The 26,208-nt window shown below is 44.4% G+C and overlaps 1 protein-coding gene across 2 annotated transcripts in view; it reads right to left on the bottom strand.

Annotated features, from left to right (window-relative positions):
• Nucleotides 1-26,208, bottom strand: part of SVOP (SV2 related protein) — a 62,520-nt gene that overhangs the window by 6,027 nt on the left and 30,285 nt on the right. For both annotated transcript variants that reach the window (XM_081037309.1, XM_081037310.1), the window contains exons 7-14: nt 15,562-15,625; nt 13,572-13,697; nt 11,633-11,761; nt 9,534-9,607; nt 7,087-7,163; nt 3,863-3,970; nt 1,013-1,124; nt 34-115 (exon numbers count right to left, since the gene is read on the bottom strand). In XM_081037309.1, coding sequence (XP_080893435.1) covers nt 34-115; nt 1,013-1,124; nt 3,863-3,970; nt 7,087-7,163; nt 9,534-9,607; nt 11,633-11,761; nt 13,572-13,697; nt 15,562-15,625 — 772 coding nt within the window. The remainder of the gene's footprint in view (nt 1-33; nt 116-1,012; nt 1,125-3,862; nt 3,971-7,086; nt 7,164-9,533; nt 9,608-11,632; nt 11,762-13,571; nt 13,698-15,561; nt 15,626-26,208) is intronic.

Here is a 26,208-nt window from a genome sequence, read left to right as displayed (position 1 = left end):
TCTGCCCCACCTGCTCCCAGACACCCCTCCTACCTCAGGTGTGTAAACATAGGCCGCTTGGAAGCCTCCAGAAATAAACGCTCTTGCAATGAAGAGTAACAGAGTGAGCATATTTCTAAGGAGAGAAAAAAAGCAGATGAGCAAGTACTGTTTTCTGTCAGCTTGTTTAAGCAGAGTCCTATATGCCCTGGCAGAATTGAAACCTGGATATTGGCAAAGCCCACCCCCACCCAACACACATTCATGCAGGTATGTGGGCACTCACATCTCTAAAGACTGGCTTTTTAACCTTTATCATTCTCCAAAGCACCAGGCCACAGATGGAAACATCTGTGGTGTCCAGGTTGGGGGCAAGTGATGTAAAGTATCTAAAGTCCACATAGGACCCAGTGGGGGCAGGTATTGAGCCAGGAACCAGCTGAGCTAGAGAAAATCAACTTCTGGTCAGGACTTTTAGGATAATCCTGATCCCCAACCCTCTGTCCCATGGTTCCCAGGCAGGTCCCAGAACATCAACATTTTCGGGTCTAAGCTAGGTCTCTAGACCTTCCCCAGATTCCTCATCAGGGCCTCTCAGAGATCAAGAGAGGCCCAGGCCACTTCCATATTTTGATAGAAAAAAAGGAGACATGCCCAAAGGCGATTATAAAACAGGACCTATCTGAAATATCTCCAAGGGAACAAATGCACACTTTTAACTCACACATACATTAAACACCGATATGCATGATCTCATGGGGAGACAATGTCGAAGGTCTAAATGTGATCATGTTAGAGCAAAACCTGGACCTACGTACCCTCCTGTTCCCACCCCCATCAGAGGCCCCAACTTTGAGCCTTTGATCTTTTGGTCAGTTTTAAGGCAGCCTAGAGCCTCAGTCCTATGAAGGTTGGGGGGATCCCTCAGATGACCCACAGGGGGTGCAATCCACAGCCTGCAGGCTCAAAGAGCCACTGACCACAACCTGATACATAAGCCTGCTGGTCAGAGAGAGCTGGTTTCAGGACCCACCTTCCGACGCAGATAAACAGCAGGAGACTGCAGAAGGAGAAGATGGTGAAGCACAGAGCCATGGTCTTCTTGCGGCCCAGGCGGTCAATGATCCATAGAGTCACAAGGACACCTGGCAGGGAGCAGAGGCATCATGGCAGGCAGCTTCTGAGGTAGCGCCTAACGACCCTCATCTCCTGGTATTCACACCCCTCACCTTGAGAGTAGGCTGGACCTAGTGACTCGCTTCTAATGGCCAGAGTACAGCAAAAGTGATGGGATGTCGCTTCTGAGATGAGGTTATAAAAGACTGTGACTTTTGTCTTTTTTTTTGTTGCATTCTCTCTCTCCCTGGCTCTTCTCATGCACTTGCCCTGTTGGTCACCTGGCAAGGAACTGAAGGTGGCCTTTGGCCAACAGCCAGTGAGGAACTGGAGGCCCCCTGGTCCAATAACCCTGGAGGAATCGAATTCTGCCACCAACCATGTGAGTGAGTGTGGAAGCAGATCCTGCCCAGTTGAGCTTTCAGATGAGACCGCAGACCCTGGGCGAACCCTTCCACTGCAGCTTTGTGAGATACGCGGGGGCAAAGGACCCTCATAAACCACTCCCAGGTTCCTGACCCACAGAAACAGAATAATAGATATGTGTTGTTTTAAGCCACTAAAACTGGGATAATTTGTTATGCAGCAATGGATAACTAATACAGACATCAAGGGGAGCCTAAATAGTGGCATGTGCTAAATCCAGGCAGCGGACTCCTGGGATGGGAGTCAGAAACACATGGGTTCTAAGACCTCATTTTTCCTCTAACTTGCTGTGTAGTTTTGGGTTAGTCCCTTGCCTTTTCTGAGCCTGAATTTCTTCATCTGTAAAATGGGATTAAATAAAAATAACACTCCTTATCTCTGTAGAGGCAGTATAGCATATAGTGCTTATTATTATTAATAATTATTAAATCTGGGCCAAACACTTTTACCTCTACCATGTTTCCCTGAAAATAAGACCTAACCAGAAAATAAGTCCTAGCATGATTTTTTCAGGATGACATCCCCTGAACATAAGCCCTAATGTGTCTTTCGGAGCAAAAATTAATATAAGACCTGGTCTTATTTTTGGAGAAACATGGCATTATCTTGTTTAATCATCAACACAACCCTCCAAAAGAAATGCTATTAAATAGCCCCATTTCCCTCATTTATTCAATCAATACATTAAGTGCCTACTATGTGTCAGGAACTGTTCTGGGAGCACGTGATGTGTCAGTGAGCAAAAACAAAGAACAATAAACATAATAAAGAAGAATAATCTGAGTTTTAGAAATCTTAAGTCATGGAAGTGTTGAGTGCTTGAAATCACGGAAATGGCAACTGGCAATGGTGAGTTGAACTCCAGTGTCTCTTACTTACTAAGCCATCTGGGGAAAGGGTTTTAGAAGATAGATAGACAGTGTAGTAGAAGAGCAAGGACTCTGGGATGTGGGGTGGGACCACAGGTCTGAGCTCTGGCAGCGTAAGACTCAGTGTCTTCGTTGGGCTTTCCAAGAAGCAGATGTTGAGTGCAAGTATAAAGTGTTTATGTGGGAGGTCATCCAAGGAAACACCAATAGAAGAGTGAAAAAGTGAGACAGGGAAAGGAAGCAGCTAATAAAGGTGCATATCAAGCAACTTACCACTGTGGGCAATTGCTGTTGAATTCCACTAGAGGACTCAGGGAGCCAGTGTGGAACATGTACTTTAGAATTCTCCTGCCTGATGGGTGAGGAAGTTGGGCTGTTGATACACCAACTCCCACAGTTATTGGTTGGAGGCTGTCCCCGTGTGTCAACTCCTTGGCACTTCTGGCCACCTAGCTTGCTTTTAGATACCGAGGCTTTCCATTCCTCCCGAATAGCCCTCGAGCACAAAAATGCAGATACTGGCAGCAGCAAATAGCAGGAACAATTCCTGCTATACCCCTCCAAGTCTCAGTTTCTCCAGTTGTGAAATGGGAATAATTATACAATGTCACAAGATTAAGTGAGAACGTATGTGTAAAACATTTAGCACAGGGCCTTTTATGCAGTAAGCACTTAATAAATACCGAATATTTTTTAAATTTACCAAAAAGCTTATTTATTATTAAATGGAGATTATTATTATCGTAATCATTATTCCTTCTAAAGGAAATAGATCGCCTTTTCTTTGTGGGCAGCTTTGGATGTTTGACACACCATTGATCCTTTCCAGTGTGACTAGTGTTGGGGGACAAGTCTCCGTGGTTCTCCTACTTCTCCACATCTTCTGAGCAGAGGTCCTAGCTGCCATTTTGTTACAGGTTATCATTTCAAGGTTGTTTGTATAGAAACAGTCCCTTTCTAAAGCGAAGGGCAGGTCTATTTATTGTCTGATATAATAAAGATGATGTCTCTCTCTGGGACAAAGGCTATTTCTGGAAGCCTATTATAAAAGATTTGGGTTCCCAAAGCCTGAGATTCCTCAGCTGTGTTGCAAATCCACTGCACGTGTAGCACCCACTTGGGCCCTTCCTCGTCATCTCTGTGGGATTTGGGGCAACGGGAGCTGACACTACTATGTTGTTCATGCTATTTGCTGTGCTACAAGTAATAGTCTTTTGTCTCTGAGCCAGGAATCTCACGTCTTCTGCCAGCATGCGTGAAACTGGGCAGCTTCACTTGTTCGCCTAAACGTAGAGTAAAATCTCAGCCCCTTCATAGTTCTTGACAATTTAGAGCTAAGGGTTGAAAAAATAAATCCCCAACTCCCCTGGAAATGGGATTCGCTTCCCGGTGACACCAGGAATAATGACACTGAACAGCTGCCACATTCTCAGCCTTCTTTGTCCCAGTCCCACCTGCTATAGGCCCCTCACCTGGGAATTCAGAGAGGGTGGTCCATAGTAGGTCCATGTAATCCTCCTCACTCAGGTACTCACAGGCCAGGCTGCATTTTGCCTCTACCGCCTTCTTCCGGCTGGAGACTGGGAAGTAGGAGACAGACACAGAGGAAGAGCCATGCCCAGCACCTTGCTTCCCACCCTCCTGCTCCCCATACCTCTTTCTCTGGGTATGATTTGGTTGGGGTGCTGTGAAAAGAGCCCAGGCTCGGGGGTCAGACAGACTCGGGTTTGAGTTCCGACCAGCACTGCTACCGCTTCGTCTCTCTGAGCCTCAGTTTCCTCAAAAAACTATCGGGCAAAGTGGTTGAGACAATGAAAGCAGGCTGTGCATATGAATGTGCTTCGCCTATAATTGGCACGTACTAGGTGCTTTGGTGGCAGATAGACTCTAGGGTGACTCCAAAGATCCCCACCTATATTATCTGCCCCCATTACTTCCTTGATCCCATCTTCTCTCCCTTGCTTTGCTCACTCTACTCTAGGCACACTGGTCCTCTTGCTGTTCCTTCAACAATGGCGGTACACCCTGCCTCAGGACCTTTGCACTGGCTGCTCCCTCATCCTGAATTGCACTTTATATAGACCCACGACTAATTTCCTCACTTCCTTCAAGTCTTCTCTTACATCTCACCTTCTCACTGAGACCACCCTGCCCACTCCATTTAAAACTTCAACCTACCCACTACCCCTTGCTCAGCCCCATTCTGACCTCCCTGACCCTGCTCTATTATATATTTTTCCTCCACATCATTTGTTAGGAAATAGCATGAAAGACTTTGAAATGGGCAAAAATGTCCTGTCTAAGGCGCCCCTATCGATGATCTCTCCTTTCATTATCTTCAAGCTATTTTATAACTTCCTACTTGACAGAATACTGATCAAATGCAAATCGTTCTTGTCCATCAAAAGGCAAACAGTGTCTGGTGGCAACCTAATGGATTATTACTTACACACACTGACAAGTTTTGTCTCTAACTGTGAATCCATTTCAGCGTTTCTGATTGCCTGCATACACGTGTGCTTTGCATTCGCCTTTGAAGCTGCTGTAACCTCTTACTGATGTTAGCAGACAATTCTCCATGGGTCACTCATGTTTCTGCATGTTATATAAGCAGAGGCCACGACTGCCTTTGCTTAGGACGATCTTTTCAAGGATGTTTGTTTCGCAAACAGTCTTGAAAAATAGAGAGTATCTCCCTTTGGAGCAAAGGGCAGGTTTGTTTATGGCCTTCAAAGATAGAGTGTCTCCCTGCAGGGCAAAGGGCAGGCAGGCTTACCATCCAGTATAAAAGATCTGGGTGCCCTGACCTCAGGGATCCTTTCTTGTAACACAACCCACTGCTTTTGCACGTATCACCTGCCCATCTTCATGTTGCCCTGTGGGAAGTGGGGCTTAAGGAACGGGTGTAAGAAAATGCTGACACTCTCACTACTGCTCTCACTGCGAGTAATAAAGTCCTTCATCTCTGACCCAGGGGTGTCATGTCCTCTGCTAGCATCTGTGCAAACTGTAAAAGGCTAACTAGTCAGCTTGCAACTAGGTAAAATTTCAGACTTTTCACAGTTCTTAACAACTGATTCATTCATACATTGATAAGTTAAATGACCTATGTTCATTTTATGATCGTGTGACAGGCTTTCACACCTTGTTTTTTACCTTTTCTTTAAAGTTTTTCCTTTAACACAAGTATCACCTTCCCACACACTATATCATTTCCTTACTTATTATGCTAGTCTCTCTTTTTCTCTCTCCCCACCAAAACGTAAGCTCACAGGGCAGGGATACTTGTCTTTTGTATTCATCGATATATATCCTGATGGCTGGTAGGTAGGTAGGTACTAAGAAAATACTGAATGAATGACTTGCCCAAAGTCACACAGCTACGTGGTGCTAGAACTAAGGCTCCCTGATTTCTGGCTGTGAGCTTGGTTCACAGTATGACTTTCCCATCCAGGTATAAGAGAGAGCTTTTTAATGGGGTTGGCAAACTATCACCTGTCGGGCAAATCTGGTCTGCCTGTTTTTGCCTGGCCCATGGGTTAAGAATCGTTTTTACATTTTAAAAATCAAAAAATGAGTAACATTTCATGACGCGAAAATGGTGTGAAATTCAAATTTGGGTCCACAGAGGTTTTCCTGAACTACAAGCAAAGCTTGTCCATTTACACATTGCCCACGTCTCCTTCTCTGCTACAATGGCAAGAGTTGTATGGCCCAACCCTAAATGTTTGCTATCTGGCCCTTTATAGAAAAAGTTGCCAATCCCTGCTTTATAACATGCCACTGGATCCTCTTGTTTTGCGTAAGCAGGTCCACTGGTAGGGGCATGCGAATCGTGTTCAATCACTACCAGACCACAGATCTATAAGTGAGCCATTTCTTCAGAGCAATTAATTTAGACTCTCACAGGCTTTAGTGAGATGTGACTCCACCATCTCATTAAATCCTTATGCCAATAAATAAAACTATTAGCTAAGATGAAAGAAGCTGAATATGAAAAAGATAATCGGGCAAATCCTGCAGACAAGCAAGGACTTGATCCCTTTCTCTCCCACCCTGGGTTCAGTGCTAGGAATCCAGCATCCTCTTAAAGACAGAATGGTTTGAAAGCCCACACATCTGCATAACAGACGTTGCTTTTTATTCGTCCCTTTTGTCCAGTGGTTCCCACCTCCAGCTGCAACAATAGAAATCACCTGGGAGCTTTTAAAATCCACTAATGTTAGGGCTCCACCCCACAGAGATGCTGATTCAATTGGTCTGGGCATTGTTTAACGGATTGTTTAAAAGCTCCCCTAGGTGATTCTGTTGCGTGGCCAGAGTTGAGATCCAACCTGGCTCTCAGCTTTAATGGGCACCTGAGAATTGTCAAAGCCAGCCGTCCAACTCAGGGCTGTACTTCATGGAGCTTCCACTGTCATGCCACTTCTATCGTGACAAGATTGTCCAGGTTTCTACGGAGAGTCTCGGAACCACAGTCCAGATCTCCCATGCTCCGATTTTGCAGAAACTTTCTCCCTGGAGTTTGTTGGGCCAAGACAGCTGGGGTAAAAGTCACTGGGACTTGTGCAAGATCGGGCCCTGTAAGGGCAGAACCTGAGGGGTGTGTGTGTGTGTGTGTGTGTGTGTGTGTGTGTGTGTGTCTGTGTGTTGAGAGGAGGGGTGGTGCACGGATAAAGAGAACTTCCATACTCACTGCTGCAGACGTCTCCTGCCTGGAAGAGCTCTGTGGTGAGTAGAACTAATCCATAGTAAGAAAATGCATTGGAAAACCTGCCAGGAAAGGTAAAGAAATGATCAGAGAAATGCAAGTCCCTTTTCCCTGTCCCCTCGGGAAGGACTTGCATCTACAACAGCAGTGACTCTCTTTGGCACTGGCCACACTGGGTTTTCCTGGGGCTGGCAGGCACAAAGCATACTAATAGGACAGAGGGAAGTGATCCTGTGTCCTCTGAAAGGTCAAGAACTGTATTACGTTACACACATGCCACCACCAAAGCTGTTTACTCATTTGGCAACGGGGGGGGGGGGGGGGAGAATTGGGGACCAAAATTTGGAAGAAAACAGTGTTGACATCTGTCAGGGCATCTGGGTTGAGTTGGCCAATGGGGATAGGGAAGAGGAGGGGAATGGTTTAATAATATATGGAACTGGGCTCCAGCTCTGCCCCCGCATTCCTAAGAGCTAAAAAGAAAATGCACAAAGCATTTATTAAACACCTGCTGTGTGTCCAGTCCAAGTGCAGAGTCTGCAGACTTCTCTAGAGTTTCAGATCGGAATGACGCAGTTAAATAATTCCCAACTGTCCCAGGTACCGGAATACTCAAGTCTGTAGGACCAGAACATTTCATCCTGTATAGTACAGTATGTGGGAACTTAGTCACAATCAGACACCAATAATTACTTTCCTTGGGTTACCATATGTACTTGCAAATTTAGGGATTTCTGTAGTGCGCTCAAATTAGTCTCCACTTCATTGCTCCAGTATTGGAGTGCTGTCAGCCTAACAGAATCACACGCACTCAAAAGATAGATACCCTTAACACTGTTGCCCCCAACACACTCCCTATTAAAAATCCTGCAGACTCCACACTTGTACTGGGGACACAAAAGGGATTTCATAAATGCTTGAGTAGTTGATTCAGCTCTTAGGACTGTGGGGACAGAGTTCTGTATGGAGTTCTGCAAACAGAGCCCAGTTCTGCATATTATCAAAATTTTTCCCTCCTCTTCCCTACAATTGACCACTTTCACAACACTCCCCTGCTAATTATAATTAGCACCTCTACTAAAGGTGAATAGGAAAGTTGAGAACTGGTTAGGAACAGAACACAAAGCCTTCCCCCGGCCAATTTTGTGCCCTGTTAATGCTGTGTACACTATTTGGTAGCAAGAGAATTTAAAGAATAGCGGTAATTTGACTAGTTGTGGAGTTCAAGGTAATTACTCTCTGCAAATGCCCCCTTTCCACCCCGGCCAATGGCTGTTATTTAGAAAGGAGAACAAGATCAGGACTGAAAGTGAGACAGGTTAGTTAGTGTGTTGCTGGGGGGCGGGGGGTGTCTCTGGTGAAATAAACAAAAAGCAGCCATATCCTGAAACTTCCGGTTCTGAAATGTCCCCTTCACTCCAGGACAAAGATATGAGAATGCGCCTTGAGGTTAATAAATTATCTCAAATCCCTTTTGGCCAGACAAAGAAGCAGATTCGATAGATAGGAATGGGTTATTTCGTTAATCCCTTCAGGATGGGCAAACAGGACAAACCTGATAGATGCATTCTGGTAGAAGGCTCCAGCCCCCTTCCCCAAGCAGGCAAGGGAAGGTATAAAAGTAAGAACTTTTGCCTCAGTCACTGGGCAGCCCCATTTGGGACCCCAGTCCCACTCGGGAACTCTGACCCTTTGCTTTCAATAAACTATCCTCTTTTTAAAACTCTTTGCCTCTCCTGGGTCCGTGTTTCCATTCTTTGGTCTCATGAGACACGATCCCGCCCACACCCAGAAACCCCCGGCAGATCCAACATAATCTACATCAAAAGTTCTAAGAATGCCCATGTTGACCCAATCAGTGGTTCCCAAAACATGGGCCCTGTGCACTGGTGATACCCAAGGCAATATGGGCAGTGTAGGGAACTGATACAGCATAAATATGAAATCTCATTGTGAAAAAAAATACCTTTTAAGTTTCCTTTCAATTCTTTTGATTGCGTCCTAAGGCTTACTTAAGTGATGAGTTACTTATGTTAATAAGTCTTTAGCAGCTCCCCTCTCTGTCTGTCTCTGTCTCTTAAACAGTCACTCAGTGCCTTGGCAAACCATCAACCTAACTACTTTTTACTGTATTTCTTTAAGAGCACCTTCTATCTATGGCCTGAGATTGAAGCTTTTTTTCTTTAAAGCAGACATCTAGTTTCCTTTCAAAATGCATTTATTTGAGTACAAAGTGAGTCAAATTAAAGAAAAAGACTAGGAAAATAAATAACTCGTACAGGTGACATCTGGATAAGACAGAAGTCAGGAAAAGTGATGTTCAAACTACTAAATTTTGCAAATGCTGCCCGAAATCAAAAAGTTGTTCGTGCTTTGTGTTAACAAAGCTAACCCAGATAAACAGGATCAAAGTGTCAAGAAATGGCTCTTACCATATAAACCACAGCAACAGGGTTGTCCATTTAAAGTGGGGCGTGAAAAGGTCCCTCATTTTGCCTCGGTCTTCCTGTTTTAAGATAAAACATGCGGCTTACTCTCCTGGCTTCCAGATGTGTGGGCACTGGCTGTTGGCTGGAGACCCGTGGACCCCCATGGCTGAGACGGAGGTTTCTGGTAGGCTGGACACTCAAGCTCCAAGAACCCAGGACCCAAATGCACAGCATTCAGTCCCCCAGCCCAGTGCAGCCGATTTGGCCCCTACAGACAGGACCAGGCAACGTCCTGAGGCTTGATTCCCAAGGACAGAGACATTCCGCCCCCCTCCACCTCAATCAGGAATCCTAAAGCTGGGAAGCAGACCCCTCCGGGATTGGCCCACGGCTGAGGGCTCTGAGGTGGTCCCAGGGATGCAGAGAGCAGAAAAGCAGTTCAAAGAGTGTCCAACTGTTTCATGCCTCATCCCCAGCTCTAGGTCAAGGTAACAAAAATTAATATGCTGACAGTCAATTCAGCAAAAGCCAATATGCCAAAAGACTGATTAGCTAAATGATCCATTTACCAATTTCATATAATTTGCTAATTTATCCAAATCTTTCCCTTACAATGTTCTTTTAAAAATATATTCTAGGGCCGGCCCAGTGGCTCAGGCAGTTAGAGCTCCATGCTCCTAACTCCGAAGGCTGCCGGTTCGATTCCCACCTGGGCCAGTGGGCTCTCAACCACAAGGTTGCCAGTTCAATTCCTCCAGTCCCACAGTTGCTGCGCTCCCTGCAACTAGCAATGGCAACTGGACCTGGAGCTGAGCTGCGCCCTCCACAACTGAGATTGAAAGGACAACAACTTGACTTGGAAAAAAGTCCTGGAAGTACACACTGTTCCCCAATAAAGTCCTGTTCCCCTTCCCCAATTAAAAAAATACGTATATTCTATGACTGATTATAGTCTTAGATATATTTAATGAACATATTTTCCTTAGTAGCAGTTTGAGAAATGCTTACTTATTTGAACATGCTAAAAGTGGGGGGCAAAAAATTACAGGCCATGGGTGCTTTAGTCTATCTATGAATAATGTTTTCATGAATACAGATATTTTTGTAATATAGTCTTCAATAAAAGACGGCATTCATTAAATATGTTCATTGAATATATTTGAGAATGTTTGGATTTACTGAACATATTTTGGAACGTACTGATAAATAAATGTATTAATATATACCTAGAGAAAATAGTCCTATTTACTAAATACATTAATAATCCTTAAAACATGTTTTTGGTAAATTAATACATTGGCAAGTTAACTCAGGAAAATTTGCTTTTGGAGAATTGGTCTGCTTCTGGAAAGCCCTTCTGTTCTTTTTTTTGCTTTTCTCAGGATTCACCACCCTCTCGGAGCCTTCCTGGCCTGTGTATTGCCAGACCATGCCAAACCCCTCCTTTCAATTTGGTGAGACTCCATTCAGTTCGTTTTGCATAATATAGAAACAATCAGAAACATAATTTTATTTAAAAAAATAAATGCCTTGTGGAATCTGTTGTTCGCCTAAGGGTATTTGACCTGGATGAGGGCACAGACTGGCTCCCTTCTCCCCCACGTGAGCGGTGCACATGTGCAGGCAGAAGGCGCTCCTAAATCCTCACTGTGGTGGATTCCCTGATGGTATTGTCACCTGGAGCAATGCACCATCCATTATGGACGTCCACCCAGGCATGGTGTGGCCGCCTGGATTTAAGTCTTTGTAACGTGGTTTTATCGTCAGCCTTTACCCATCAGTCACATTTGCTAATCAGACTTCATGGGCACTGAAAGGTGAAACCGAAGCGAGAGTAGGTATAGGACCCACTAGCAGATGGCTGCTTTTACATTTCCCTAATCACTAGCTAAGTTCTCCAGGTGGCCCTTCTAGGATTTGGCAGTGAAAATACAGAGATTGGAGTTGCCCAATCACCCTTGCCGGTCCTGCCCACCGCACCCCCATCCACTCCACGTACACTTGGGAGCACACAGACACGCATGCCTACCCAGGTACACGCGCAGCACAGCCCTGCACACACAGGGACAGCAAACCGCAGAGTCAGTGGGCCAGGCACTGACCTGTCTGGAGATGATGAGTTTCCCCAGTGGCATGGGGGCTCCATTTTCCGTTGCTATCCTCTTTAAGGTGGCGATGGCCTTTTCCTGGTTCCCGGACAGCACATCATACCTTGCACTCTCTGGCAGCCACTGTGGGGGACAGGGGACCCAGGCGTGGCTGGTTAAGGCAGAACAGAACACTGGGTCCCAGAGACATACTCATCTGTGTGTGGAGAAGGTAAGGATTGAGACTTTGGAGCCGGAGAACTAGCCTCAAATCCTGGCTCTGCCATTGAGTATATTGGTGGCGTGACCTTGAGTGATTACTTGACCTCTTTGTGCCTCCATTTCCTCATCCACAAAATGGGGATAATAATAGATCTACCTCTTAGGGTTGCTGAGAGGATTAAGTAGGGTGATGCAGACAAAGTGCTCAACACAGTGCTTAGAGTGGGGTAACATAGTCATTATTGTTGCCGTTCCTGGGCCTATTATGTGGTGCTGCTGTCAGAGTTCCAGGTGAAGGGTGAATTACATTAAGACTGCCACAAAAATATATACATATATTAAAAAAAGAAAACTGACCGCATTATCATCATCATCCCCATTTCTCAGGAAATTATACCTCACTCGTGTTGAACATTATCTTATTAAACTCAGTCTAAGAGACAGAAAAAAATCAGAAAGACCTTTAGGCCTAAGAGAGTCCCAACCCCCACGAATTATATAATCTGTGAAATGAGACAATGTGAGACTTGGAGTAAGAAGATCTGGTTCAGATTAGTTCTGTTGCTTATTTGCTGTGGGCCTTTTGACAAGTCAGTCAACCTTCCCGGGCCTCAGTTTCCTCATCAGTGAAATGAGAATGTAGCAGAGATTGCTAATGTCCATTCAAAGTCACGCTTCCCTTTCCATAGTATAGAATTGCCCTTGGACATGGCTACGTGGCCCCTCTTGCATCTAAGTGAGGCCATGTGACATGCTTTCACCAATGGCCTATGAGTGGAATATTCCTGGCCAAGGGTTTAGGATGTTGAGTGTGTGTCTCCACCCACCCTTCTCCGGTCTGCATGTAGATGACGCCACAGCCCTGCAGGATGACAGAGCTCCGAGCTGGAAGGAACCTAGCCTGGGAATCACATTGCCAAACAGGATCACCCCTTCTAGATTGCTATGTGAGAAATAAACTATTGTGTTAAGTTACTGAATATAGGAGCTTTATTTGTTACAGCAGCTGGCGTCACCCTAACTGATATACGTGTTCATCATAGCCTTACCTCCTGTGGTAATTGGAATACGTATGATAATGCACGTAAAGAGTCTAGCACACAGCCTGCTACTCAGACAATACGGATTGTCATTACCAGGAGTTATTATATTATTTACCATAAATGAGACTAACCTGCCTAAAGGCTCATTTCGGGGCCCACTGCCTGTGAAGTGTTTCCTGCATATGACCTACACATGAAATGATACATGTGTGACATGATCTCCCTGGGGGGTGTAATTGATGCAGAGCTGAGATGGAGAGATCACTTGAGCCCCTAGACCTAGTCATGTCTGAAGCCAGAGATTTAATCCTCTGCCGTGTGTCTATCTCCCAGTTTTACTGAAGCCAGTTTGAATTGGGTTTCTGTCACTTGCAACTTAAGAGTCCCAACTATTCCGGTACAGTCCCCTTAAGTATAGATCTTACAGTGGAGGGGACAAGGAACCCTGTCCCCTAAAGAACATTCTGTTATCTCCCTAAAGAACATTCCAGTGGTGTCTGTCTGGAGGAAACCCAGGACCCCATGCTGGCCCTACCCCCAGGCCCTGTTCCTTTGTCTCATTTCCTGACTTAAAAAAATAATCTTCAAAGGTGGCTTTGGTGGCCTGCTCCACCCCCTCTCCACCAAAATATGGTAAACAGCGGCATGAGGTCACATGCAGAGGTTGAGATCTCTTCAAAGATACCTACAAAACACAGGACAGCAAAGAGGAGCAGAGGGACGGCGGAGAGGATGAGCAGCCAACGCCAGCCCAGGCTGGGCATCACAAACACAGCCAGGATAACCTCGAACACCGTCCCGATGGCCCAGAACACCTGGCACAGGAGAACGGGCGTTAGAGATGGAGGCAGCACCGGCAAGGAGCAATTTCAGGGTCATCGTACACAAGGTGATCCCCAAGAGGTCCTTGGAGTCCACGAGGTCAGAGTGGCCATCACTTTTCCTGGGGTCCATATGGTTGAGCCAGAGCTGCCATCTTGTACATCTACCGAGGGTGCCGTCCACAATGTGTAATATTTGTGTGGTGCCAATGGGACTGTGCAAGGGGTTAGCTCTGGTTAAGGAGATCGGTATAATCAGCTATTGTGCGAGGCCAATAGGGTACTGGACATGTTGGTTTTTGTCTACGGACCCCCATTTCCCCTACCAAACAGTACCCCAGTATCCTTTATCAGAAGTGCCCCCTCTGGGGCTGAATATCTTGTTTGCCTCTCCGAGTCATGCTCCATCCTTCTTTGTATGGACTGCTTCCACAGGCTTCCAGTCCTTTAGCTTCCCATTGGGTGCAGCCATGGGACCCTCCTAGGGAGGGAGGGGCATTTATTCATCTGGCTCCTTCTCTGCAGGGTGCTCATGGGCTGGCTGCATCCCTCACCTGAAGGTCACAGCTCCTGTCTAACAGCCCTCACCCTACAACTCATTCCCCACCCCTCCTGCTAATTACTCCCTTCCTTTGGCTCTTCAGTCCTGGAGGGTAACACCCCTGCAAGGACTTTATAAATCGTCCCTCTGTGAAACCCTCTTCAAATTATCTATCCTAATTTGAGTATGCTATTTTCTGCTGTGACCCTGAGTCTACAACTATTGTCCATTCCAAAACTGGTCCTTGAGCTACCCCAACAGTTCTGGGAGCCCTCAAGACTTTCCTAAACCCCCTTTTGCTTAAAGAAGCCACGGTCCCTTTCTGTTGCTGACAACCAGGGTGATAATCAAAATGTCTAACTACTGGGAGAGCACTGACCAATCAGAATGGACACGGGTCACACCCTTCCCCATTCCCCACCACGAGTATGCCAGAAGTTTACTCTTTAGTTGCTGGATCATGAAGAGTTCTAGGGGGGTGTCCTACGCGAAGACAGGGTGTCAGGTAATAAGGGTTCATCAGGGTTCAGGATCACTGTCACAGATGCACTTCAGTATTTAAACGACTGGTTCTTCCATACCAGCGTGGACCAGCTGGCTACCATCCCGACTGATCAGGGTTAGGTGCTGTCAGGATGGTGAAGTCAGGCTGGGCGGGGTCCACGTGATCAATATCGTCATGTGTTCATGGTGACGAGGGACGTCAGAGTGGTATCACAGTCCCCACTGTGGGCGTTAGTGTCCAGCAGGGACAAATAAACCATTCCGCCACTGCATGGAGGAGGGGCCGTTGGGCAGCTACATATTTGCGCTGAGATCTTCCAGATAATAGTTGGAACATGGGTCACAGGACCCTGGGAGAAGGGAGGCTTGAGAGGGACTGGCTGGACCAAGAGAGTTTTAAGGCAGCCTGCAGGCCGCTGCGGTGACCAAGAACATGGATCTCAGACAAGACACGGGTTAATCAGGATACAAACGGGGTAGAAGGTGATGCTATGGGTGGCGTTGGGGAAGCAGGAAGACTCTGCTGCACCCCTCAGCACTAACTCTCAGATAAAAGCCATTTCCAGTTCAAGAATGACATGCCACCATTTTTTAAAGGGAGAGTAGATTGAATTTTTCTTGTCAGTTGAAGGACTTACCCATATTTCAAAACAACCGTGTCAAAAATCAATATACCTGATCCGTGTAAGTCTTTGCATAGTGAATCTGTTATATTTTTTTTAAACTCCCTTTGCCTTGCCCTGTGGCTTAAGACACCTGGGAACCTCCTGCCCCAAACCGAGAATTCTCCAGAAACCCAGCTACCCTCCTTACCTCAATCAGCAAAATACACTTAGCTCTGGCTTTCATGGGAAGGAACTCAGCGTACAGCGTCACCCTGGGAGAGCAAAAAGAGAGAAAAGGGGTTAAGGTCAGGACAGAGTGGGAAGATGGCTACAGCTTTCTGAATTTCTAAGCCAACATGCCTCTGAGTGTGATCCATGGATCACTCACATCAGAATTTCCTGGGATTGATGACTTTATATGTAAATCGCCAGGTCCCACCCCAGACCTTCAGAAACAGACTCTCAGGGGTGGGGCTCTGACATATACATTTGAAAATTAACTCCCCATGTGAGTCTCAAATTTAATCATTGCTACCATCAAGCCCTCCTCACATGCCGGTGAATCTAGGAGAAAATAAGGTGGTGAGATGATGGGCAGCTTCATTCTACAGCCTTCCCTCAGGGTTTCCCTACCACTCAAGTCCTGAATAATCTTAAGGAGGACAGGCCTTTCCTTCTGTAAGATGCCCCTCATCTTGGGTCCATCTGATATCTCTTTGTGACCAGATTCAGGCCGTGTTTTCTTGGCAGGAACCCCACGAAATGATGCAAACTTTTCCCAAGGCCTGAAATCAGGGGACATGAGGTCAACCCATTGTATCCACGGGTGATATTAACCTTCATCTCCGGATCAAGTTGGTGTTTGACAGATTTCTCCACCCTAAAGTTACCGTTTCAACTTTGTAGGGGAACATTCAGAGATTATGCCGATATCCTCTTCTCTATAGAACCTCTACCCACCAAGTTATGCATCCCATCTATTGCCCATTTCGGCCTGAATCAGCCACCACAATGATGGTAACAAATAGTATTTTTATTTCCATTATTCCATCTACATCTATTAGTTCACATCTTACTATAAGGAAGAGCTTTCCCTGTTCCCCTTTATCTATCTGTCTGTCTGCCTGCCTGCCTGCCTATTTATCCATCCATCCATTTCTGTCTCTCCATTTCTCAATCTCTCTCTCTCTCTCTCTGCCTCTGTCTCTCTCTCTCTCCCCACACCACACATGGACACCATAAATCTATGTGTTTCTATATCTATCTATCTATCTGTGTATATGTGTTTAAAAAAAAAACAATGCGCTCATATTGATACTTTCAATGCCAGCCCAATCAGAAGGTTGGGTTCTTTCTAACCTTCCCAGTTTCCACATTGGTAATTCCCTCTCCAACACCGAGAAATCAGGGTCTCATTATCTTCCGTGTATTTACTTATCTGCTCAGTCGATGTACTTGTTTGCTTAATGTTACCAATGTTTTCACTGCACTGGCAGCCTCCTCCATCCACTGCCTCCATTGGACAGATTGGGAAGAGAAGGAAACGTGTAGACCACATCCCCAGGCTGCCTTTCATTTTGCCAGGAAAAGGAGGCCTTCTCTTTTCCCTCAACTCCCACTTAAGTCAGGCATCTGAGCTACTCAGTGGCCTCATGTTACTCTCCTGGATCCTTATAAGGGTGGTGGGGGTCGAGGGAAGCTAACTTCCATGAACTCTTCAGAGGCAGATGGTGCTGGTGACCCATCTACATTTCCCGGAATCTCTTTACTAGGTCAGTGTGCTCACCTCCCAGCTGCTGCTGCTAACGGCTCATGCTTGCAACCGTCTCTTAGGATGGCACGTAAGTTATTGGAGCTGCCTCATCTGGGAGCTACACCCCTTGAGAGAGCTGGCTAAAGACTGGTGTTGGGTATGAAAAGCCCATCCTCTTTACCTCCAGGTGGGACAGACCGCTGTGGAACAACGAACACTCCTGAGTCCCCTGTGGGATCAGGCTGAGTCCAGACTTCACCTGAAACATATCTTTGCTTAACTTCTTCCCTTCACGTTTCTTGCATCTTTCACTTTTTTCCAGGTTCCTCCTGAGAACATTCCCTGAATAAACGACCACTTGTACAAGAATCACTGCCTCAGTCTGTCTGTTTCTATGGAAATCAACCTACAACACCTTGCCCTGTAGAACATCTAACTTGTTAAAAGTTGGCCTCAGCCATACCAGGGAGATTTAGAAACAGTTCTGTCACCAGTTAAAGTCCTTCTTAGGGTTATGACAAAAGGCACCTCTGCCCAGAGAAGGAAGAGAATTCCTCACGAGCTTCGGAGCTTTCCTCTGATATACTCTATTTAGAGACAAGTTCAGATATAACTCGTCAAATGTTCAGATATACTCTATTTAGAGACAAGTATGAAGAAAAAGTCAATGTCATCTAGTCTCACAGTGTATTTTATTATATTTCTTCTGTCTGTCCTGATTCATTCATTCATTCATTCTCTCTCTCTCTCTCCCTCTCTCAACCCCTAGCTGAGATCATACTCAAGAATTATGAATCCTGTTTCTTATTTGATTTATAAATATTTCCATGCTGTTTTAAATCCTCTTATACACATATATTCTATCATACGCATGAATAATAGCTACTTTTTATTGAGGACCTATTATAGGTCAAACACTGTTCTAGATATTTCACGTGGATTATCTACTCAATAAGCATTGCAAGTGAATGAGCACAGGTAAGCATGACTTCCATGTGTGTGTGTGTGTGTGTGTGTGTGTGTGTGTCTTTAACCTCCATTTTCATACCTGTATCTATCTACGTCAGGTAAGTTGTTAGTTGACCAGGATCACCCAACTAGTAAGTTACTAAGTGGAAGAGCCAAAATTTTAACGCAGGTCTGTCCATACTATGTCGCCCATCAATCACTTCCCTATTTGGATGGTTTCACAATTATAAACAATACTTCAATAAACATCTTTAGGCTGAAATCTCTGTCTTCACATGAGGTTTCCTCAGGATAGATTCCTATAAGTAGAATTTAAGTTAAAGAGTATGTACATTTTTAAGACATATATATGTATATACTCATATATACGTTGTTCGAATTTGTATTCCTACAAGCAACTCTCTCAACAAAAAACATTAGGAATTTTATTAACTCAGCTTTGAAAACAGGGACCAAGATTACAGTGGCTGCACAAGATTACAGTAATCACCATGAATGACTTCTTTGACATTTTATTCTATTCTCCAAAAGGTGTGCTTATATTATTTTTAAAAATCAATAACAATAATAATAATAATAAAATGAGAAGTATGTTTACCTTTACCCCACCAAATTAAAGCCAAACTACTAACCTTGCAAAAATGTGCAAAAGCATATTCTACGGGCAAAGCTATTCCTGTCCTTACCTGTCAAGGATGTCTTTTTATAATGAACCTATCGTCTGCAGCCTAATTTTTAAGTTACAGAAGTAGCACATGAATGCATTCTCATTATAAGACAATGTAGCAATGTACAAGTATACAGAGTATATGATGGTCCTTCCTCTTCCTCATAACTCTTCTTCCATTCCCCTCCTCCAAAGCCATTATTACAGGAGTTTGCAATCTTCCAGCCCCTTTTCTATGTAAACAAATAAATACATTTCAGCAAAATGGTATGTTTCTTTTTTCTTCAATTCTCTTCCCCTTCCTCCCTCACTCCCTTCCATCCTTCCGTCCTTCCTCCCTCCCATCCTTCCTTCCTTTCTTTCTTAACACATGCAACATACTGTCAGTGTTCCATCCATAGAAATGCCTTGACTCTTACCGCTTACTTCCGTGCACGCCACTAAACTTCCAACTTCCAGTACCTGTCACTCTTCCCTGAGAGCTTTCTCTGGTCATTAAAAGTTGCTTGGCCAATATGTGTGGCAGATCGTAAATGCCAAAGAATTTAAACTTCCCAGGAGAGGTCCCCAATACATCTTTGAAAGGGATAATTTGGAGATGTATGCTGCAGAGTCTCCCAGAGTAAACTACTACAGTTGACCCTTGACCAACACCAGTTTGAATGGGGTGGGTCCACTTATACGCAGATTTTGGCCCTTCATATCCGCTGGTTTCACATCGGCAGATTTAACCAATCTCAGATGGAAAACTATTTTTACATTCTATTCCCAACAGCAGTTTCCCATTCATGGATAGAAAATACTGTTTGCCATCCGTTGTTGGTTGAATCAATCTGAGAATGCAAAACCGGCGTGTAGGAAGGGCCGACTGTAAAGTTTTGGGGGAGTCAAAAGTTATAACTGGATTTTTGACTCTGCTGGGGTGGGCGCTCCTAACCTCTGCGTTGTTCGAGTCAATTGTACTTGCTCTTGAATCTGTCAGGATCTGTTTCTAATAAGACAGTTTGGAAATCTTTCAATATTAATATACGTAGATCTGCTTTATTTTTTAACAGCTGCAACCCTGTTGATTAGTACTTAGATTGTGTTTTCAATTTCTTTTTTTTTTTTTGCAACCTATGCCACAAGAAACATTTTTTTCCTGTAATTGTTGTGCCCCACACTTGGCCATTATTCATAGCAGTTCATAATGAAAATGAGCTGTTTGATCTTCATCCAAAGTATGATTATTACAATCACACTGAAGAATGAAAGAATGAGCAATGAAATTAGCAATGGCAAGCGGCAGCTGATACTGGTGTAAATAAACCGCTACTGCAAATAAACACATTTACAACACTTCGGCAATTCGAGATTTACCATTTGGATCACATGCTTGGGAAGAAATGACCTGTGATCTCCAATGGCATTTGTACTTAGTCTTTGGAGGAAAGATCAGTGCCCAGGACAGGTTGTGAGCAAGCTCATTCTAGACACCAATCTGAAGAACCTCTGAGGCAGGTTTCAAAGTGGAACAGGGGGGCAGCTACCTGGGGCATGCATCTATAGGAGCAGCCAAAACACAAATAGGATGCCAGTTAAGGAAAGTTTCCATCCCAGCCTTTTAGGTAAGTGGCTTTTCTGCTAAAGTACACAGCACCCTCTACTGGAAATAAGAAATGATGTGCTTGGATCCCCACCTGTATCTTGTATTTTTTGTGTGAGGAACTAGGTGCAGAGGCAGTTATCATTTTGTTGGAGCTTATTTACATTCTTTAAAATGTCTACAACAAAAATATATTGTTTGTAATGAAAAATAAAATTCCATTTACCTCCCTTGCTTGAACTAAAGTCTCTTTCTTCTCAGTGTTGCTTCATAAAGAAAATGGAATTATTTGGCAACCTAAATGGGATTTTTCTTTCCTGTTTTAATTAAAGAGAGACGCACCCATCCTACATTTGCAAAATTATCTCCAAACCAGTACCCAATGATTTACTAGGACTTTCTGACTCTGTAAGCTCACAACTCTTTCCCAGTATTTGTTCAAATGGAAGAGCTTTGACATTAGACAGACCTGGATTTGAACCCAGTTTCTCCATGTGGTAGGTGGTTTGCGAATGTTGCCCCACTGTTTTTCCTTCCTGTATCTACGCTCCCTTGCAATGTGACTTTGCAGATCATTCCATGCAGTCTATTTCTCTATCCCTTGAATCTGAGCCTTTTGGCTTGCTTTTGATCAACAGAATGTAGGAAAAGTGGTGTTGTGCCAGTTTCACACTTAAGCGTCAAGAGGCTTTGTGGCTTCTGCTTGTCGTCCGGGACTCTTGCCCGGGTACCATGTGACCAGGTACCCAGGCTAGCCAGCTGGAGGATGAGATGCTTGTGGAGCATACAGGAGTCAGCTGTGGCCATGCTAGCCTAACCTGCCCCCATCCAACTCACCAGTTGACTGAAGACATACCGTGTTTCCCCGAAAATAAGACCTAGCTGGACCATCAGCTCTAAGGCATCTTTGGGAGCAAAAATTAGTATAAGACCCGATATTATATTATATTATATTATACTGGGTCTTATATTAATTTTTGCTCCAAAAGCCGCATTAGAGCTGATGGTCCAGCTAAGTCTTTTTTTCGGGGAAACACGGTATGAGTAAGATGAGTAAGCCCTGCTGAGACGAGAACAACCAAACAGTGAACTGCAAAATCATGAGTTAAATAAATTGTTTTAAGCCATCAGTGTTGGGGTGGTTTGTAACAAAGCAAAAGGTAACCCCTAAAAAAAAAAAAAAAAAAAAAGGTAACCCCTAACCTCCACTTAATAACCATCTGACCTTAAGCAAGTCATTTATGATCTCTGAGTCTGTTTTCTCATCTGCAAAATAGGTGTAATAGGATTGTTAAGGGACAAGATGAGGTCATCTGCAGAGAGCACTTAGCATAGCACCTAGCACTTGGTAAGCACTCAATTAACATTATCATCATCGTCACTATTAATGTTATTGTTGTTGCTGTCACCAAGAACCAATGTGAAAACCTATTCTGGAGGAAGGAAGAAAGGAAAGAAGAACGAGAAAGAGAGAAGGAGGGACAGAGAAAGGCACAGATCAGGGCAGAGGGATGGGTTCCTTATTAATAATATAATCTGTGTATGAGATGATGAATGTTACAATAACTAAACTTATTGACGTAATCATTTCACAAGATATGTAAGTCAAGTCACGCTGTACGACAAACTTATGCAGTGATGTATGTCAATTATGTCTCAATAAAACGGAAAGAAAACTTTAATGAAAGAAATGTTAAATAGTTTATATTTTTACTGGAAATTCAGAGGACATTGTAAGGACTTCTGATTGTTGGGCTTTTAAAAATCATACAGCAAAATTTTATTCGTTTGGTTTTGTGAGGTGGTGCAATTGGATAAAGCTATTCAAAATGAACGGAAACTCTTAGTTACATTTAATTAACATAAAAATGTCTTCAACGAAATGTTGCCAAATAATGAACTTAGGGGAGTCATTTGTATAACCAGATAAGAACATTGCATAACTAAAACGATTATTTTTATGTAGATAGATGGAGTGAAAGTGCTGGGAAGCCAGTGGCTCTTCTGGGTGGCTGAATATTTCATCTATAATTTTGTTTGTGGTTTTCATTTGCTCTCATCCTGGACAAAAAGCTATAGAATAGAGTAGGTAAGAGAATACATTTGGAGGGTCAAGTGACGTTTCCATCTCAGCTCTGCCTTTTACTAACTGTGTGACCTTGGGCATGTTAAAGCCCCGGTTTTCTTACCTGTTAAATGGAGACAATAATATCTGTCTTAAGGTTTTGTGAGTTTTACAATGGTCATGTGTATATGCACGTGATCTGTGCCTGCAGAGTTGTAATACCTCAATAAACAAACAGAAAGGTATAGTAGTGTTCGGTAAATGAACTGCTAAATGGGGAGGCATGACACCTGTGGTGTGGGGTAAGGAACAGGTAGGCAAGCTGGGGGACCCTCACAACATAAGGGTAAGGGGTAAAGGCACTTCCAACCACTCTGCGTCCTGTATTTTATTTCCCTGGTGTCCTATCTTCTTCCCCAGAATCTCTCCCCTTAGGAGGTGGTCTTTCTCTCTTCTAGCTACTCTGTCATTGCAATTCCATTGCTTACAATCTTCCAGAGTTTCCTCAAAATTTCTGGTCTGCTGATGGCACCCTTTGCTTGCTTTCCAGCACTGTTAAAAGATCTATTCCTTTTCTTATACCTTTTATGTCATTTCCAGAAAACGTGGAGGAAAAAGAAACAGAAAACAGTGCTTCTCATTGTAGCATCTTGAATAAGAATCACTGTGGACAGTTGGAATACTTAGTGCCTTTTCCTTCCCTCCTACGGGGAGAAAAGCCAGGGGGTGTCTGGAGGCTGGTTCTGCTGTCAACTACCTGAGTATCTCTGGGAAAGGAAATTTAATGTGTACTTCGGTGAGTGCATTCCTTCCAGCCACTAGGGGACAATTGTCCCCTGGTCAATGAATGGCTCATGAATGGGGCAGTGGCTGTGTCTGCAGGAATTTCTGGAGTTGGACCAGAAATAGAGCACATGGGCCACAAGCCCTGCCGGCCCAGATTTATGGGCATGGCTTAATGGCCTCTGTTTCAAGCTCCAGTGGTTCTTAAGCTCATCCTAGATCCAGGAGGATTCATCACATGCCTACTCTGCAGAGTCCTGCAGGGCTCAATAAGGGAGGAGGGAGGGAAGGATGGAGGAGACCTGAGAGCTACTCACTGTCCCTCCAGCCTCTAAGTGGCAGAAAGAGTCTGGGGATTCGATCCTGTGTGAAATCCATGTGGTCACATCTCCTCCCCTCCCCATGTATTCTGTCTATAATGACACACTAAATTCACTGTGTACCACGCTGACATTTGAGCTTCTTATCAAAGCCTTCGGCAGACCAGATGCGTGCTAACATTTAGTGAGTGTTCTGCCGGACACTATCCCGGGCGCTTTACATGTATTGTTATTTACTATTGCACGTGACTTAATGATAGAGGTATATTATCATCCCCATTTTAAAGATGAAGAAACTGAGGTGTAGAAAGGTTTAGTTACTTGCCTAAGGTCACACAGCTATCATGTGTCAGAGTCAGGATTTGAACCTGGGTAATCTGGTTTTAGGGTTTTCGATCCCGTGGTCTAACCACACTACCTCAGCATTAGCACCACCCTTTCAGATCACCTGTCCCCAATCATGACACTCAGTAGACTCAAGAAGTCAAACACTAAACTGTTAACCCTCCGAGGGAGGGGCTGCAGGGGTGCAACGCCCAGCTCCTCACCCACCAAGGCCAATCTGCTAGCAACAGAGATGAACATGGACAGAACCATCCCATGGCACGTGGGGGCAAGTTATTTACATTGGACTCCTTCCATTTCAGAAGGAGCAGTGATTCACCTAGACCAGAACTGGCACATATTCTGGGGACTGGCTTGCCTTTCCTGCCCGTAGGGTCTCAGCCAGCACCACTATCCGAGGGCTTAGAAAGTATTGGATCCAATGACACAGGCTTCCATCTAACAGTGCACTGGCCCAAGGGAGCCGACGTGTCATGAAAGAGGCAGCAGCAGGTCCATGACCATGAAGTCCACTGGTCCGGTCACATACTTTCCCACCCGGAAGCTGCTGGCTTGAGAGTGATGGAACAGCCTGTGAAGGTGCCACAGAGGCATCAGCTTGGAGATGGTAACCTGGGAGGACAGGATACTATATCCAGGACACAATACACCCTTTCACCAATGACCATTATGGGGTGCTGTGCAGAAGAATACATGGTTCTGGAAATCAAAGGGTTGAAGTAGGAGTTGCCTTCATTGCCATCACTCCCAATGTCGCCATTGGGGGAATTTGTACTTCCTCATCCTGCAACTTTGACGTGGCATTCGAGGCTTTAACAAGCTCCTCCTGGTCTACCTATCCAACCTCAGCTCTCAGTTCTCACATATCTCAGGCCGACAAGCTAACCGAACTGGAACATTAGCTATAGCTTCCTCTTTTCTTGCATTTTCCTTCTTATGAAATAGCCTACATGGTCCCCAACCCCCTTTCTGAGTCTTTCCAAATCCTTTATTTTTTTAAATTAAAATAAAAATCCTTTACATTCTTAATAGCAAGGCAGTAAAACTCAGTGGTTAGAACGCAGGCTCTGGAATTGGACAGCCTAGGTTCAGAGTCTGGCTCTGCCTTTTGCTGTGTCTCCTGAGGCAAGTTACTCACCTCTCTGTGCCTCAGTTTCTTTAGATGTAAAATGGGATTAATGATAGAATTTACTGGATAGGGAAATTGGGGGGGGGAATTAAATGAGATAATCTGGATAAATTGTTTACAATAGCACCTTCCAATATTTAGTAAACACTAAATATTGGTTCTCATCATCCTTTAAGGTGGTGTCAACATACTTTTCTAGTATAAAGGGCCAGATAGTAAATACCCGGGGTGCCAAAAAAATGTATACAAGTGGATACTTTGGTCAACGTTTCTCAAGCAGTATTTTGCCATAATCAGAAGTGTCTTTATGTAATTTTACTAACAATTGTCAGCCCAATAAATTAAAAAAAAAAAAGTTTCTGGATGCTGATGGGAACCACTGTGAGCACCTCTTGTCTTTGCAGACGTCAAACGTGACTTGTAGTCATCTTTTGTTATCGGTATATATTGAGTATTACAATTTTAATACAGTTTTCCTTTCTTAAAATGTGTCTACATTTTTTTGGCCTCCTCTGTATTTCAGGGTTTGCAGGCCACAGAGTTTCTGCTGAGACAACTTTGTTGCTACAGCATGAAAATGGGCAAATGTGCTGTGTAAACGAATGAGTGTGCTGTGTTCCAATAAAACTTTATTTAGGGAACCAATGAGCACATTGGCTTCAGCCCACATGCCATCATCTGTCAATCTCTGCTTTAGGATTCGTAATATCCCAGGAGAGAGTGACTTCTTTCTACCACTCTGACTAGTCTCAGTACCTTAACAACGGCAACAACACAATAACGCCCACCTCAAACCGTTAGCCCCATTCCATGCCTCATGCTTACGTTAGAAGGGGGTGAAGGCAGCATGCATGATGGTTATGAGCACAGATGTTGTAGGCAGATAAACTCAGGTTCTTAGTTCCACCTACACACGGTGTAACTTGAGCATATGATTGTACCCACTGAGTCTCAGTTTCTTTAGTTGTAAAATAGAGGTTGCAGTTAACTCAAATTTCCTGGCCTGCTGGGACGTGTCAAAGAGAAATGTCCGATCCATGCTACATCTATCATTTTCATTCTTATTTCGCATTCATGACCTTCCAGCATTTGCGTTGCTTTTGTTGTTGTTAATCATTGCAATACTTAAAATGACGCTATTCTCTGGTTGCATTAGAGCTCCTGATGCCAAAAGCCCCGTACGCCATCTTCGTATCTCCTCAAGGCCACAAACAGAGTTGACTCCATTGGCTGTCTGGC

Source organism: Rhinolophus hipposideros (assembly GCF_964194185.1).
Source record: "Rhinolophus hipposideros genome assembly, chromosome: 24".
NCBI classification, from domain to species: domain Eukaryota; kingdom Metazoa; phylum Chordata; class Mammalia; order Chiroptera; family Rhinolophidae; genus Rhinolophus; species Rhinolophus hipposideros.
Note: the sequence above shows the minus strand (reverse complement) of the source record. Positions and strands in the feature narration are given on the sequence as shown.